Source organism: Lissotriton vulgaris, chromosome 2_1, assembly GCF_964263255.1.
Source record: "Lissotriton vulgaris chromosome 2_1, aLisVul1.2, whole genome shotgun sequence".
Classification (NCBI taxonomy): Eukaryota; Metazoa; Chordata; class Amphibia; order Caudata; family Salamandridae; genus Lissotriton; species Lissotriton vulgaris.
Window position 1 is genome coordinate 390,895,589 of NC_141687.1, and position 18,281 is coordinate 390,913,869.

General features: G+C 45.5%; 1 protein-coding gene across 2 annotated transcripts in view; it reads left to right on the forward strand.

Annotated features, from left to right (window-relative positions):
• The window catches only part of NDUFB3 (NADH:ubiquinone oxidoreductase subunit B3), a 180,778-nt gene that overhangs the window by 76,611 nt on the left and 85,886 nt on the right, over positions 1 to 18,281 (forward strand). For both annotated transcript variants that reach the window (XM_086955236.1, XM_086955237.1), the window contains exon 2: positions 2,884 to 3,031. In XM_086955236.1, the coding sequence (XP_086811362.1) occupies positions 2,886 to 3,031 (146 nt within the window). In that variant the 5' untranslated portion in view covers positions 2,884 to 2,885. The remainder of the gene's footprint in view (positions 1 to 2,883; positions 3,032 to 18,281) is intronic.

Consider the following 18,281-nt stretch of genomic DNA (forward strand, 5'->3'; position numbering starts at 1 on the left):
GAAGACTGGTAGGCAACACCATTCTTGTGGCCCCACACTGACCCTGTAACCCTCAGCCTTTCAACTCTGCCAGCAAAGGTGAGCTAAGAACAATATTTATGCCATCCAAAAGAAGACTGCAAGACAACACTTGATCACAACAGATTTGTTTCAGGTACCGGCTTGACGCCCAGAAAGGAGATTTAGAACTATTTTTAAAGCAATCCTTCGACAAAATGCAACGTTGTAAACTGCACGTAGACTAAAGAATCACCTGTAATAGATTCCTGTTCAGGCGATTGATTGGGCCTTGTCAAGGGGAAGGCCACACACTGCATGTCAAACAGCCATCCAACAATTATAGCATCCTCCTGGAGTGGGACAACCCCTCCATCACCGGGAGAGGCCACCACAATCAACAAGCACTCTTTACCTGAAACATCTTACAGTGAGAATTGCCCACCCTGGACAATATTACAGTATACCAGTAGCCGGGAGAACCGTTATAATCCTGTGACAAAACTGCTACTGTCACAGACTTATTCCATCTGTTGTAGCATGGGCAGTGATGCAGAGCGCATCATATAACAGTACCATCTTCTTTCATCTGTTTTGGGAAGAGATGTAGTGTGCCACCTAGCACCTGCTTTAGCTGCATTGACATTTACATGAACCCTAACGCTGGGCAAAGCAAAAGGGTTACATAAACGGCATTTGGCGCACTCCAGCCCAGTCCCAAATGACTGACCGAGTATCTTATCATTCATTGTGTGATACCTCCAGTCACATCCCTTATTTGCAAGTCATCTGCTTTGGAAGTCGCTACATGATTGGGGGTTGTCAAGCTGCACCAAGGAACACTCCACTAAGGCATCACTAGTTTATGACTACTGGGGGGTGGCGTGGGGAGCTAGGAGGGGAAAAGCTCTTCCTGCATCTGTCATCAGAGTCGCCGGCCTCAAGCAAGAATCTGTACCAGTGCCCTCCTGATTTATTATAAATTATGAGATGTTTGTCATAAAAGAACCCCATTTGTTGCCATGTGTCTGAAAGGTGGTATTGGGGGGGGGGGGGGGTGTTTAGCATTATAGTAAGAAGCAGTGCACAGTTATGGGCCTGACAAAATGGTGGGCAACCTTGGCATAAAGTAGGCACCTATGGCATTATGGTAAACAGAGGTGGCATGTGACAATAAAACCTAGACAGGTAGGACAGAATATGTATATATTATACATTTGTACTAGGGAAATCACAAACTGAGTTTTAGAGGCCATGCATGAAAGCTTATTTTTGAGGCAAAACTCGAGTTTGAGAAAAAGAGGCTATTTTCTTTGTGTGTATTAATCCAAAATGGAAAGTGCATTTCTGATAGACAACCATGGATTTTGAGAAACTGGAATGCTGATGCTTGAAAACAAACCGATTCAAAATGATATTTAGCTCCTCTTTGAATGATAGTTCTTGCAGAATTTTGGAGATGTATAGCTTTTAGTATTTCTTTTGTGCCAGGGGTCACTTGCTGCTGTTGAAGTTATTTAATTACTCATGTGGTGGTATTTTATAATGATTAAAGCTTCTCCTGCCTGACATTGCTGTTAAGAACTGTCTTATGCACTGGGGTGGGTGGTGTTTTGACATACACCTAGGTGGCCCCTATTAGTAATCCTGTAAGTTGTGCTCACTATTGTGGTTTTCTGATGTGGACAATACGGCAACAATTGTCAAAGTCATTAGTAGCTGGGGATTGTTGTCCGCAGTCAGAAGTAACTCTCCTTATAGAAAAGGGGAGACCCCTGATTTAGGAATTACAGGTGCTTGGCTCACTGCATGTAGGAGACCAAGAATAAACAGCCACGACTGGTTTGACTAAATGAAACGGTCTCTTTCGGTCTTCAAATTCTTCAGTGGCTTCCATTCAGGGTTTGATTTGCTTTCATATCAGTTTGTTTAGGTCTTATCTGCTTTTATATCTTTGAAAGTACTCTGGGTCAATTCTGAAGCCAGCAACCCTTGCTGTTACAAGTGTAAGTTTATTGTTGGGGTCCTGTGCAGTTTCTTGGCTTGTGATTTTATTTACTTAGTTTCAGTTTTTGTTCTGTGCTAAATCATCTTAATCGCAGTTCTCTAGACAACATGACTGTATGAATATATTACAGTGCCTTCTGCATACGACCATAAACTATCACATGGCCCAATTGTAAAATTAATAGTTTGAGACTGTTTTGATTGAATTCCCCCAGGTAAAGAGCATGCCATAAAGATGAACCATGTACTTAAACTCTTAGCAAGTTCTACAGGATAGAAGGGAAGAGTATAGATTTAGACTTGTATGTAGAGAGCAGTGTTCCAATATAGTGCATTCTTCAGATTGGAAAACACTGGTAGTAGTAGCTGTGGTACGAGAACATTGCATTTGCTACCTTGCCTAACGGGTAGCTGTTAGCTGTTTTAGTAATGCAGTCTCATGGGGGTATCCTGTAAGCTACAAAGCTGAAGTTAGCAGCCCATATTTTTTCTCAAATTTGAAGGTTTTATGGAGTAGGTTGGATAGGCAAATTTAAAGTGGTAATGTGGAAGCCTACCTTATCTGAAACCGATACTTGGATTATAATCAACAATAGCTTTTTGTTATTGCCCCACAGCAGAACACTACCTAGATTTCTCGTTTAGGGCTTTACACCTTACTGTCATCTATAGGCCCTTTGCCCCATGTACTAGAAATACTGGACAGGTGGCAATGTGGGAAGTTTGCCTTCAGTTAAAAATGTTTCAGGGTTCTTCCCGCATCCCCCCCCCCCCCTTTCTGGTACTAGATTTTGGTTGTTTTCTTTATGAGCTTTGGTGAATGATGAGGACAGTCTTTGATTTAAATCTCATAAATGCTTTTGAAACTTTGAATTTCAGAAATGGGGCATGGTCCTGAACATGGTGCAGGTCATGGACACGGGAAGGTGCCACTTCCGGATTACAGGATGTGGAAGATAGACGGCACGCCTCTGGAGGTTGTGCAGCAGCGGCTAGCTAGAAGAGGCCTGAGGGATCCTTGGTTGCGGTAAAATAACCCATCATTATTTTATTTAAGAAAGTGCAGACATGTTCACCCATAACCAAGAGCTGTAAATAATGCATTAAAGTCTTGGTCAGGCCAGAGGTCCCTCTAAGGCTTGACAATATTAGTCTTCGTAGCTAAAACAATTCAGAAAGAATAGCCACGTTCAGTAACTACTATAACTGCTTTTTGTTAAAGAACTACATAAAAAGATCTGGGGATGCTTGTTATGCCCCACTGAGATGTGCATATGGACTGAAATATGGTACTTGTTGTTCATGGGGGCATTACGTTTTAAGCAGCCTGGTACTATATAAACCTAGATCATATTCTTAAACACATGCGCAGAAGACCACTTTTTATGGAAAGGCTAGATGTTATGGAACGGAAGGGATGGCTTGCACAACGTCTGATATAATGGGTACTAATATACACAGGCAAAACACCCTCTTTTTCTTTAATGAATGACGAGTGCTTAATTGGGAGAAAAAGTAATCAAGTGTCTGGACATGATCACTTATCTTAGCTATCACATTTGACTACCTTGTGTTCTACTGGTCGCTTTCCCTAAATTGGATGCATTCTGTAAAGTGTGTACAACAATAAACGAGAACTTGCTTCATATGAGAACTAGAGTATTGATAGGGGGGTTATACCCAGTTAAAGTTAAGGGGACCTGGGTGAATAAGCGTATAAAGCGAAGGGGTCCCAGTAACAGAGAAACATTAACCACAAAATTGGAAATAAATCAAATCAACAAAGCTTTGGTCCACATTGTTTTAATTCACAATGGGACGTTATACTGAACATGCACATATTACATAATAATCAAACATTGGTTAAATAAAGTGCCCCAAAGAGTAAAGGCGGGGAGGGGAATGTGATAGTGACGGGAATCAGTGAGGAAGGAGAAAAAGATTCTTGGGTGACGATATAATCAACACTAGAAGCTTGTTTTGCACAGTTACAAATTCTGTACCAAAAAATAGGACCAATAGGTTCAAATATAGTATTTTAGACAAATATCATACTCCAAAAGTTCAGCGAATGACACCAATAGGGTATGGAGTTGAAAATGAAAGGCTGTCAGATGTCGACGTTTCGACCCTTGTGAGCGCAGATAATATTATACTCTTGCAGTAGGGTCTTCATCAGGACTGGAAGGTTGGGGACACGTGATCTGAGTCTTTACCTTCTGTCCGAGGGACGGCGGCAGCCGAGGCTCACCTAAGGGACTGTGTGAGTTATCGGGAATGATGCAGGGGGCAGATCCAAACCAGCCACTCATGGAGATCAATGTCAAATACTGAAGAATGAACAGAGCTTCCAAGCTGGTGACCATTACTTAATTGACCTCGAACAAGAAGCCAGGTGCTTTGAAATTCCGTTTAACTGTATCCACTCTTCAAACACCCGCCATGGGGCCCCCTGAGGAACTAGAAACTGAGACACCTTGACCCAGACCCACCTGGACACCCAGTGACCTTAGGTGAGCCTCGGCTGCCGCCGTCCCTCGGACAGAAGGTAAAGACTCAGATCACGTGTCCCCAACCTTCCAGTCCTGATGAAGACCCTACTGCAAGAGTATAATATTATCTGCGCTCACAAGGGTCGAAACGTCGACATCTGACAGCCTTTCATTTTCAACTCCATACCCTATTGGTGTCATTCGCTGAACTTTTGGAGTATGATATTTGTCTAAAATACTATATTTGAACCTATTGGTCCTATTTTTTGGTACAGAATTTGTAACTGTGCAAAACAAGCTTCTAGTGTTGATTATATCGTCACCCAAGAATCTTTTTCTCCTTCCTCACTGATTCCCGTCACTATCACATTCCCCTCCCCGCCTTTACTCTTTGGGGCACTTTATTTAACCAATGTTTGATTATTATGTAATATGTGCATGTTCAGTATAACGTCCCATTGTGAATTAAAACAATGTGGACCAAAGCTTTGTTGATTTGATTTATTTCCAATTTTGTGGTTAATGTTTCTCTGTTACTGGGACCCCTTCGCTTTATACTCATATGAGAACTAGGCACGATCCAATGAGTCGTACATTTGGTTTGTGATAGTCATATTATTAGGTCTTGCACCTGCGATATAGGGCGAAAGCCCTGTCGCAGCTAGACCTATTGCTGTCGGGTCTACCTACAAGGAGCCAAAAGGGAGACAAGAGATGGGCACGCTGCAGGCGGATCGGGACGCGCGCATTCACCAAATTTAGTTATGCCCTGTGCCCATCTCCTGTATCCCTTGCAAAGGTCCTGCAGTTACTTTCGCTTTCCCTCCCCCCTCCGCCATCGATCCAAGAAGATACTGCACCGTGCCTCGGGTTCTTGTTGTGCTTTGAAGAGCACTTTACAAAAGCCGCAACCTGCTCTCTCCTACGGATTGTGGATATGGCCATTGTAGAACACTCAGTACTTTGTGCTGTCTGAATCTTCCTAACAATGTAAACTTTTGGCCCCGGCTGATTTCAGCACGTTAACTGCCTTTCCGAGTGCACTAACATCTGCACAGACCCACAACGCTGCAAACAACCTTCAGGCGGGCAGGCATGTGGCCTGCAAGCTCACCCTCCGGGCCTCAAGGTGCTCTCACTTTGGAAATGGCGTCTTTCTGGCTGTATAGCTAGCGAGGCGTGTACCCCCTTTCCCAACACATCCTAAAAAAAAAGCGCACTTGAATATTACCGCCTTCAGAGGCTAGGCTAATATCATTGCGGACAACCCCATATTGGTCGTAATCCTCCACACCAAAATGAAATGACATGGCATGAGCTATGCACCGGTATGGAGGCTCATTGGGCCACCTGCACTCCAACGCTCACAGAGGCCGCCCTGCCCCAAGCGCCGGACTCGGGCAGTATCGCTGTGAAGCAGTGGCGGTGCGTGCATTAAGGGCGCTGGGGCGTTGCCCCACAAGCTGCCCGCACACGCAGCTCCCTCGGCGTCAGTTTGAACTTAGGTAAACTCTCAGGTTACTCAAGTTGAAAGACGCCGAGGTTGAACTGACAATCATGTCAGTCAGCATGACGTCGGACCACCCACCCCTTCAGAGTCTGAAGGGGTGGGCGGTCCACGACATGTTGACTGACATGATTGTTGGGCAGCAGGCAGCAGGACAAGTGCGCATGAGTGGGGACGGAGGTCGAATTTTCCTCCGTGCCCACTCATGCGCACTAGTGTCTGTGCATGCCCTTTAGGAGAGCGAGGGTTGAGCAAAGGCTCAAACCTCGGTCTCCTAATGGGCAGAGCGTAACATTGCCCTTAGTCATTCGGATTGGCTCAGAGCGAGGTGTTGCCAGCAGTGACGGAGACACGGCTGTTCCTCAGGCGCCAACGGTCGGGACCCCGGAGCAGATGCAGCAGCCATTGCGGACCCGGTAAGTTTTTTTTATTTTATTTGCAGTCCCGCTGGTGCTTGTTGCCTACTTGCCTTGATGGAGGCTCACCTGACAACACTGATTTATTAGAACCGCAAAGCCAAGCACTGCAATGAATGGTGACCTTGCGAAGTTGGGCTCGGTGGCTGCCGTGCTGCTAGCTTAGCCTGCTCCCTCCTTAAGAGTGCCGTGGTCTTACCACTCTTTCTCCTGCCCTCTCCTGTGCCCCTCTCTTGTGCCCCTCTCTCCCTTGCTGCCTGTCCCTCTGAGCTGCGCGGCCCTCCTCGTGAGTCACTGTAATTATGTAATAGATGCCTGGGGTCAAGCTCGGAGCACTGCTTGTGCGGCCAATATTATATCCGGTTTAGAAAAGGGGGTGGTGATGAACAGAGTGTCTGAGTTAAGCAGACCACTCTTACCCAGTCCAAAGATCAGGGCTTGATCCATCACCGTTATTTATCTCACTGCCCCATCCCAGCTCAGAACCTGGCTATATGCAAATCAGTCTGTCCCTGGCCCAGTGCATCATGGGAACAGGGCAGACTAAACTACCAAGCCAATTCTTCACCAGAAAGGAGACAAGCTACCGGGGACCGGTTTCTGGCATTTCAGCCTTCTTCGGCCCGGCTTGCTTGAATCCTGATGGAGCAGTGAGAAAGGGACTCATGTCTGAGTATACCCTGCCACATCTATAGTGGCCAAAAACGATTTAGAAAAGGGGGTGGTGATGAACAGAGTGTCTGAGTTAAGCAGACCACTCTTACCCAGTCCAAAGATCAGGGCTTGATCCATCACCGTTATTTATCTCACTGCCCCATCCCAGCTCAGAACCTGGCTATATGCAAATCAGTCTGTCCCTGGCCCAGTGCATCATGGGAACAGGGCAGACTAAACTACCAAGCCAATTCTTCACCAGAAAGGAGACAAGCTACCGGGGACCGGTTTCTGGCATTTCAGCCTTCTTCGGCCCGGCTTGCTTGAATCCTGATGGAGCAGTGAGAAAGGGACTCATGTCTGAGTATACCCTGCCACATCTATAGTGGCCAAAAACGTATATATTTTTGTCCACCCTAAGCGTGGAAGGGTATTCTCAGATGTGAGACCCTTGCTCATTGCACCATCAGGATTCAAGCAAACCGGGCCGAAGACGGCTGTAATGCCAGAAACCGGTCCCCGGGAGCTTGTTTCCTTCCCAGTGTAAGAATTGGCTTTTGTAGTTTGGTTTGCCCTATTCCCATCATGCACTGGGACAGGAACAGACTCATTTGCATACAGCCAGGTTCTGAAACTGGGATGGTGCAGTGAGCTAAAAAACGGTGTTGGATCTAGCCCTGATCTCTTGACTGGGTGAGAGCTTTCTGCTTAATTCAGAGACTCTGTCCCTCACCACCCCTTGTTGTAAATATTTTTGTCCACCCTAAGCGTGGAAGGGTATTCTCAGATGTGAGACCCTTGCTCATTGCACCATCAGGATTCAAGCAAACTGGGCCGAAGACGGCTGTAATGCCAGAAACCGGTCCCCGGGAGCTTGTTTCCTTCCCAGTGTAAGAATTGGCTTTTGTAGTTTGGTTTGCCCTGTTCCCATCATGCACTGGGACAGGAACAGACTCATTTGCATACAGCCAGGTTCTGAAACTGGGATGGTGCAGTGAGCTAAAAAACGGTGTTGGATCTAGCCCTGATCTCTTGACTGGGTGAGAGCTTTCTGCTTAATTCAGAGACTCTGTCCCTCACCACCCCTTGTTGTAAATATTTTTGTCCACCCTAAGCGTGGAAGGGTATTCTCAGATGTGAGACCCTTGCTCATTGCACCATCAGGATTCAAGCAAACCGGGCCGAAGACGGCTGTAATGCCAGAAACCGGTCCCCGGGAGCTTGTTTCCTTCCCAGTGTAAGAATTGGCTTTTGTAGTTTGGTTTGCCCTGTTCCCATCATGCACTGGGACAGGAACAGACTCATTTGCATACAGCCAGGTTCTGAAACTGGGATGGTGCAGTGAGCTAAAAAACGGTGTTGGATCTAGCCCTGATCTCTTGACTGGGTGAGAGCTTTCTGCTTAATTCAGAGACTCTGTCCCTCGCCACCCCTTGTTGTAAATATTTTTGTCCACCCTAAGCGTGGAAGGGTATTCTCAGATGTGAGACCCTTGCTCATTGCACCATCAGGATTCAAGCAAAACGGGCCGAAGACGGCTGTAATGCCAGAAACCGGTCCCCGGGAGCTTGTTTCCTTCCCAGTGTAAGAATTGGCTTTTGTAGTTTGGTTTGCCCTGTTCCCATCATGCACTGGGACAGGAACAGACTCATTTGCATACAGCCAGGTTCTGAAACTGGGATGGTGCAGTGAGCTAAAAAACGGTGTTGGATCTAGCCCTGATCTCTTGACTGGGTGAGAGCTTTCTGCTTAATTCAGAGACTCTGTCCCTCACCACCCCTTGTTGTAAATATTTTTGTCCACCCTAAGCGTGGAAGGGTATTCTCAGATGTGAGACCCTTGCTCATTGCACCATCAGGATTCAAGCAAACCGGGCCGAAGACGGCTGTAATGCCAGAAACCGGTCCCCGGGAGCTTGTTTCCTTCCCAGTGTAAGAATTGGCTTTTGTAGTTTGGTTTGCCCTGTTCCCATCATGCACTGGGACAGGAACAGACTCATTTGCATACAGCCAGGTTCTGAAACTGGGATGGTGCAGTGAGCTAAAAAACGGTGTTGTATCTAGCCCTGATCTCTTGACTGGGTGAGAGCTTTCTGCTTAATTCAGAGACTCTGTCCCTCACCACCCCTTGTTGTAAATATTATATCCGGGGCATATGCCACCTGCAGATAAAATGTAAGGAGCCTTCCATTATATTTCATTATTTGGGCTGAATATAAAGTCGAGGTGCACAGCACTGGCAATTATTTTGTTTTTTTGCCCTGCGGTCATAAGTCAGTCAGTCATGATACAGCACATGACAAGCGCTCTGAGGTGGTGGCTGGCGCTCTGTGTGACCTCTTCAGGGACAGGAGCGCCCAGGGATGGTGTCTGCTCGGGGGTCACAGTCCTAGAGAGAATATAAGTTCCTCAGGTATGGTTTAGGGGCGAGTGTACAGAAATAAGCACCTTTTTAATAGAGTGTCATTTGTGCCCGTGTTTTAGTTGTGTACCGCAGTGAATAGAACTCGTTAGCGTAGCAGTAGCTGCCTAAGCAGCTGTAATTGTGAAAGCAATTATTGGATGTGCGTCTGCAAGAACAAACAATGCGTCTGTCAAAGGTGAAAGGTTCACCACTCCTTCGAGATGTTATCGTGAAGCACAATATCTAGGCTTTCTTGTCCACTGTTTGTTTGACAACATAATTTCGAACGGCCCACGCCCAGTGATTTAAAGGTGAATGCAAATTTTGAAAGGCCGTGTTGCTCAAAATGTTAATAAAGAGGCACCTAATACCCCCTTCATGTGCCCAGTAGCAACAGAAAAGGGGATGACGGCGAGTTGGCTAATGGTGCTGAGTCAGCAGACAGAGCTTTTCTGTGAAATACTGTTTCATGGTCATGGAGACACCATCCCTTGCCTATCTGTGGCCTGACACTCCCTGATGTAAAGATTCGCTCTTCCAGTGCCATATGGGCACTGAGTAGTGAGGGCATATGTTTAGCGCAGGCAGACACACCATACTGTGCGAAGAGCCAGCATTTATTCTATTTGAATGTGCCAAGCAGGCATGATGTAACAGACACATGTGAGGCTTTGAGCGTCCGTAGACTGGGAAAAGGCTTGTAAAAGCGCCTCTTAGCAACCGGAGAAATCACTGCTGGAATCTAGGGGTCAGCGATTTGAGAGGACATGTGTAAAGAGACATATGTGATATATTAAATAGTGTGGCACAAAGTAATAAACATAATTTTTTGCTGCATTTGAGGAAGTGTCTGGTCATTTCAGACCACAGCTGCGACAGGGTTGTAGTTTGATGAGTAAGGCACACAGCTACATTTTGGACCATGGGTTCTTTGAAGACACTGCATGGTATGTGAACAAAAATTTTATAAAGTAAGGGGAAGTAGGAAATGCTGAATCTTCGATCTCATACGAGATTTATGCCTAAAAAGTATGCATTTACGTTCACTACAGGATTTGTAGCCTTGTATGTCAGTAAATAAATTAAGCCTACATTGCACCTCCTCCCTTCACTTGCCTGTCTTTATGCATTCTCTCTCAGTCTTAAGGTGCCTTTAATAAATAAAATAGGAACAAGACAACATTTTAGAAACATGTTAAGACGTCTGCCAACATCTACACATTTCAAGTGGGTACATTTTTGTGAGGTATTGGTAGAAAATTGCCACTATTAATAACAATTGTATGTTATTTGAGTAGCGCCTAATGCTGTATTTTTTAAATTGCTGAAAATAACATCTGTTTGTTGGGTTGGTATTTATAAGGTTATCAGTATTCAGTTTAACTCACCCCCACATTTACGCCCCACTACTTTAAAAAGTCACCAGCCGCCACTGCTGTGAAGTCTCCGGATGCCTCGCTCTAAGGGCCGCTGCCGCACGAAGTGCGCTCGCGCATGGCGTCTCCTTTGTTTCACACGCACCCACCGCGCGCATCGCGCACTTTCACTTTCCGTCCTCCATTGGTACAATGGCAGAATGAAAAGCAAGAAAAGTAGCAGAAGTGCATTTTAGAGAGATCCACTTCAATCGCCTTTGGAAGTGACACAGAATCATCAGGAAATTACATTTAAAGTGCTGAGTGTGCACGGCTCTGACTGAGCCCTGCGGTCAAAACACCATTTAAGTCACGATTCGTTTTTATGAAGAAACGTAAGAATGGGGGTGTAGCGCTTAGACATGTTATCTTGGTACAGTAAAACATTTAAGTTTTTGAGTGGGAGTGCCTTAAGAATGTTCTGCCCTGTGTAATTAATACGTGCATGATAGCAAAATATACATCTTGTAAATATGAGGGCTAGCGCATAGATGCGATGTCTTAGCAAAGTAAAACATTAAGGGGAGCATCTCGAGGACGTTCTGTCCTGTGTAGTTAGGACGTACACCATGGTGCATGGCAGCAAAAATATATATCACATAAATTTGAGAGTTAGGGCTAGTGCATGGATGTGTTGTCTTAGCAGGGTAAAACATTAAGGGTTATGGTAACTAGGAACGTCTCGCTGACGTTCCGCCTTGTGTAGTTTAGGATGTACACTGTCGTGAGTGGCAGCAAGATATGCATTATGTAGCAAAAGAGTTACATAGCATGGTGATAAGTACAGCGTCTCCACAAATTCATAAATCACTTGACATCGCTGGGTCCCCCGTGACTTGTTTACAATGTCATGAGGAGTCTGAGGTTTTCTGTGAAAGACCAAGCGATCCTCAAACTGCTCCAGACAGCAGGTCGTTTCTGAATTGAACAAGCATTTTTTTTCCTTCTTTCTTTGTTAATGTGACAGTGACCTCTATGTTCACGGTATTATTACAGGTATGTTGCTGCCCTGTGGTACTCATAAGGACGCCAACTATTCCATAGGGCACCATCCATTTTGTCCCCTGGCTGTTCTAGTGCAAGGCACATCTGTGTGAGCAGCACTCTTGTCCTAGATCGGGGAAAAGGCTACATTCACTAATTTGCACTGCGTGTTTCAGTAAACGTCCAAATTCCATTTCACTGCTTGCAGAGATTGCACTATCACGTTATGCACAGTTAGTGTACACAGCCTACCTTCATTAAGGGTAACTGCTGCAATTAAACATCATTGTGTGAGCTGTTGGCTGCATTTGGGTCTGTGCTCTATGCCTGTTTGTATTACCTCATTTTTTGAAAACAGCCATCTGACATGTGCTTCGACTTTTATTTTAATGTGTATGATCTCAGTTGGGACTCTTACTCCTCCCACCCCAACTCAGTGTATCCCCGCGTTGTGACGCTTACTGTGTGACAAAGGTTAGCCCATTCACTTCCTGTGCCTTCGAACTCTGATGTGTGACTGTGACTCTCCGGTGAGCCTCGTCAACCTCGTCGCGCCAGTCAGCTCTGTCAAAATGCTGTTTGTTGAGACGCTAGGCTAGTCCCCAGCACCCCTCCGCCCAGTCAGCTCTGCCCCAGACCCTGCGCTTGCAACACCGGCCTTGGCACACGCCACTCATATCCGCCACAGATTCTGTGAGGTGTTTGATCCTGGGCAAGCCACCTCCAGCTCCTCGCGTCCCAGTCAGCTCTGTCAAAACGCTGTTTGTTGAGACGCTAGGCTAGTCCCCAGCACCCCTCCGCCCCAGTCAGCTCTGCCCCAGACCCTGCGCTTGCAACACCGGCCTTGGCACACGCCACTCATATCCGCCACAGATTCTGTGAGGTGTTTGATCCCGGGCAAGCCGCTTCCAGCTCCTCGCGTCCCAGTCAGCTCTGTCAAAACGCTGTTTGTTGAGACGCTAGGCTAGTCCCCAGCACCCCTCCGCCCCAGTTAGCTCTGCCCGGGGCCTGCGCTTGTAACACCATGCTACGCCCACGAGCTCCTATCTACCTCACCCCAATCAGCTCTGCCACAGATTCTGTATCGCGTGTGACATTGAGCGAGCCCCTTCAGCCCCTGCTCCCGAGACCTTGTTTGTAACAGTACAGTAGACCCGCAACCCCCTGCATCCCCCCACGCCCAGACAGCTGTACCACAGAGCCCGTGAGTGACCTCCCACCCCACCCTCACGCGGCGGCTGTCATCCTCTTTCTTTTTCACTCCTGGCAAAGAAAACCCCTCAGTAGAATCAACGGGGTCACCCCAGGGCCAGCTTTAGGTCTGCGACGGGGCAGCTGCAATTGGTGTTAAGCTTAGGAGGGAGCTGTGATCAGAAATAACATATGTATTTAAAGACACCTGCTGCAGAGTTCCTTATGTGTCCATCAGTTTTCAGGCAACAATAAAAATGTCACTTTAACTCTGGTGATTAAGAGGCATCGGTTTTGCCCATCAACAGTATAGACTCATCATAAATTAGTGCAGAGGGTTAATATGCCTGCTGCAAAGAATGTGTACCATGCAGTTCACAGAATTGTAATCTATTTAGATAGCTCAGTGGTTTACTGCTTTTGTCACAGAGATCCTTTTGTTACTTGCAGTTACAATGCTAATATAGTACTGTGAGCTACGAACTGTTATCAAACCGCTACATACAAACTGCGAGGTAAAAGTTAAAACATTGTCATTTTCCCCAGTGCTTCTTTATCCTACTGTGGTTAAAAAGGGTTTGTTTGGGTACAAATACATTATTATTAGTATAGTCAATCCCAACCACTGTGGTACATTTCAAATTCTTAGTTTGTACTTCTGCAGACCAGACACAAGGGGCGTAATACAGTCCCCTACAGCGCATTGGGGCCCCTAGCCCTTCAAATGGCCCTCACTCGGCCCCAGGCAAATGCATATCTGTAAGATATGGGATATTGGAAAGGAAGGGGCCCCTATCACATTCTGCAAGGTGGCCCCATTATTTTGCGTTACGCAACTGCCAAACACTCTTAAAATATACTGCCCACTAGTACTACATCTTGTAATCCCATCTGTTTTATGTAACATTTCCTATAGACTAATTTACACACACATGATTCATTACCTCTCTATAATGTGTGCAACCTCGGGGTCATCATTGATGAATCGCTTAATCTCAATCAACAAGCTGCGAAGACGTCAGCTACTTGTTTTGCGATTTTAAAATGGTTGAAAAAAATTTGTTGGATGCTACCCAAAAATACCCAAAAAACTGTCATCAACGCTTTAATAACCTCCAGACTCGATTATGCCAATGTGCTATACTTGGGGGCCAACAAGGCCACAACCCGTCTACTACAGACAGTGCAAAATGCTGCCGCGAGATTACTGTGGAAAATTCCCATCTCCACACCTACCACCAAGTACATCCGCGAATTGCACTGGCTGAAAATCGAGAATCGGGTGAAATTTAAATCTCTATGCTTTATGCATAAGATCTCCACCAACAATGCTCCCAAGTACCTTCAAAATCTAATACATCCCTACCGCCCATCTCGAACCCTCCGTTCAGCCACAGCTAACCACTTTGTGATTCCAAAAATTAGGCTTACTTCGACTGCCTGTAGCTGCACGGACGGCGCTCTGGACGGTTTTTCACTGAGTGGTTCTCCGGTTGAAGGTTTAGCAGGGGAACAGAGTGACTGAAGGTAGGCATATCAGTTCCTTGCTCGTTATTCTGGAGTTCTTTCGAGCTAAGTGTGGAATATGTTTAAATACTAAGGAGATAACGGAGAACTTGGTTTGTTTGTTTCTTTGTCTCCTTCCCGCCCTCGACTCCAGGTTGCCCCCCTCATTAGCTGAAGGTGTAGGAAACACCCTCGTGTATGTCTCTACATACACCTCTGGAGTCATAACGTTTTGGACCCAGAACCGTTTTCTGTTGAGGTAGGCTTGGCCCGAGATATGAGTTGTTGCATGTACTTCCCTGTGCTCGAACCTTTTTTGCATAGTAAGTTGTATGCGAGAATGAGTTTCTTGTCATTCTCTCTTCCCTCCATGTTTAGGAGAACCCGATCCGTGCGTCACTGAAGTGGAGGTTGGCTGCACCCCTTAGGGGTGTGTCCCCCGTTTGTAGTGTGAGGGTGACACCGTGAGCCATTTAAAGGTACCTAGATCTCATATTGGCGCAGATAGTGCTTTGAGTGTATTTAGAGGCACTTGTTCGATTGTTAGTGTAAACCCTGATAGACTTCCACGTGAGACACAGGGTGGACGGTTGAGTTTTATATTGGTGAGTGGGTCTGAAAACTTTTTGCATCCTGTGCACGCTCTGGGCATTCTACTTTTTCTTTCATTTCTACGCGCACTTAGCGTTTATATAGAGTCACTGTCTTCTAATACATTAGTGTTCTTTCGGGCTCGTTTGGGCTTTGGTTTGACCTCCTTAGTCCTTATGGTTTTCCACTGTTCACTGGGCACTGCATTGCCATTAACGGGTGAGAGGTTTGTTGCGGCATAGTTTGTTTTTAGGGTTTGTGTAAATTATATTTTATGTGTGTTTTTCCAGTACCCTTGTCCTGATGAAGCCACAAGATACTGTTGGCGGAAACGCGACCGCGCCTGCGTCGACATCTGATTAAGGAGTCCGACTATACTGTATATACTTTGTAAATATTACCTAGCGCTTTGTACAAACACTAATTTGTTTTTTTAGGAGAAATTATAACTTTTTGCGCTATATGGACTACCTTGGTTGTGATACTCCACCCAAATTGAGGAGTGGGTATTTATAGAAAATTGATTGTGCTCTTCTCTTTTTTCTTTTTGTTGAGGGTACACACTGTTGTATATATAATGTATATATTGCATTGATAGGTTTTGTTGTTGTTTTTTATACACTGTACACTTGTTTACCTCCTTGTCTTTTGACTTTGAATACTGTCCTTTTCAATTCATATCATTTAATGATAACAGAAACTACTGTATAAAACAGGATAATAAATTGTATCTTGTTTTGAAATAGTATATATGTCATTGATTCCTCAGTACCTTTTCTTCTACTTTTTCATCTTTTGATGCTCCTTGCCCAGGTATGCGAGGGTAATTTGGGCAGAACCCCTGCTCATTACATAGAGTTCCAAAAATTAGGCTGGCACGAATGAGTGGAAAATCCTTCTCTTATCTCGGACCCTCACTTTGGAACACTCTCCCGGTGACACTTCGGCAGGAAACCAACTACATGAAATTCAGGAAGGCCTTAAAAACCTGGCTGTTTAACATCTAGAACCTGAACCAATCAAAGCACTGGATCACTAGCGCCGGGAAACCCTTTGTTGGGTAGCTGTTGCGCTATATAAATGAAATAAATAAATAAATAATAAATAAATGTAAAGTGCTCTCACACTCTACAGGGGTAGGAGTAGCGCTTTAAAACAAATGAAATGTATGTGAGACAGAGAGAGGCACTGTTGTAGGGTGGTAGTGAGGGAATCTGTGGAGAAAGTAATGCAATGGGGTCTCCAAAAGAGATTGTGGCCCCAGGCGGCACCAATGCTAAAGTCAGCCGTGGGTCACCCTCTTTTCAAATCGATTTCAACCTCAAACAAGCATTTACAATGCAATAGGTGTCGCATTTTTCGGAGTTTAAGCTATTGGCATTGTAAGTGACAATGCCTTGTTTTTTGTAGGCACAGGGAAATTAAGTGATTTGCCCGAAATCACAGGGTGTTGAGTCGACGCCGAGATCATTAAGTCCTTGCTCTTCAGTCTATCAGTTTTAAAAAGGCTCGGCACCACAGGAAGCGGCCTCTTGTGCATTTCTGAGTTATTTTGCTGACCCATGGGTTCTCCAGTGATCCACCTCCTCCTCCTCTGGAAGGAGAACAGGCAGATTTAGGCAGCCATCCTATTGGCCTCAGTGGGACGTGCAGGCGATGAAATCCATTTATTGGTTCATATAGCTACTAATAGTATCTTCAAAAGGGGTTTTGTTGCAACATATTTCTTTTTTTATTCGGCATAATGTAGTGTTTGTATTCCCTTGCCCTCTTCAGACCTCAAAGAGAAAGCAGAGTGTTTGTTCCCCGAGAAAAATAAAAAGGTTTAAACCTAGAAGAAAGATGGGAGTTGTCAAAATTTTTTGCAACTGAAAAAGAAAGAATGCGCTGTTCGCCCTCACTCTATCGCCCTCACTCTATCTATCTATCTATCTATCGCCTTCACTCTATCTATCGCTTTCACTCTATCTATCGCCCTTACTCTATCTATCGCCCTTACTCTATCTATCGCCCTCACTCTATCTATCGCCCTCACTCTATCTATCGCCCTCACTCTATCTATCGCCCTCACTCCATCTATCGCCCTCACGCTATCTATCTATCGCCCTCACGCTATCTATCTATCGCCCTCACGCTATCTATCTATCGCCCTCACTCTATCTATCGCCCTCACTCTATCTATCGCCCTCACTCTATCTATCGCCCTCACTATCTATCTATCGCCCTCTATCTATCTATTGCCCTCATTCTATCTATCGATCTATCGCCCTCACTCTATCGATCTAGCGTCCTCCCTCACTCTATCGCCCTCACTATCTATCTATCGCCCTCACTATCTATCTATCGCCCTCTATCTATCGCCCTCATTCTATCTATCTATCGCCCTCACTCTATCGATCTATCGCCCTCACTCTATCGATCTATCGCCCTCACTCTATCGATCTATCGCCCTCACTCTATCTATCTATCGCCCTCACTCTATCTATCGCCCTCACTCTATCTATCGCCCTCACTCTATCTATCGCCCTCACTCTATCTATCGCCCTCACTCTATCTATCTATCGCCCTCACTCTATCTATCTATCGCCCTCACTCTATCTATCTATCGCCCTCACTCTATCTATCTATCGCCCTCACTCTATCTATCTATCGCCCTCACTCTATCTATCTATCGCCCTCACGCTATCTATCTATCGCCCTCACTCTATCTATCTATCGCCCTCACTCTATCTATCTATCGCCCTCACTCTATCTATCTATCGCCCTCACTCTATCTATCGCCCTCACTATCTATCGCCCTCACTATCTATCTATCGCCCTCTATCTATCTATCACCCTCTATCTATCTATCACCCTCTATCTATATATCACCCTCTATTGCCCTCACTCTATCTATCTATCGCCTCCATCTATCTATCTATCGCCCTCACTCTATCTATCGCCCTCATTCTATCTATCTGTCTATCTATCTAGCGCCCTCACTCTGTCTATGTATCGCACTCACTCTATCGCCATCACTCTAGCTATCTATCTATCTATCCGTCCATCGCCCTCACTCTATCTATCGCCCTCACTCTATCTATCGCCCTCACTATCTATCGCCCTCACTATCTATCTA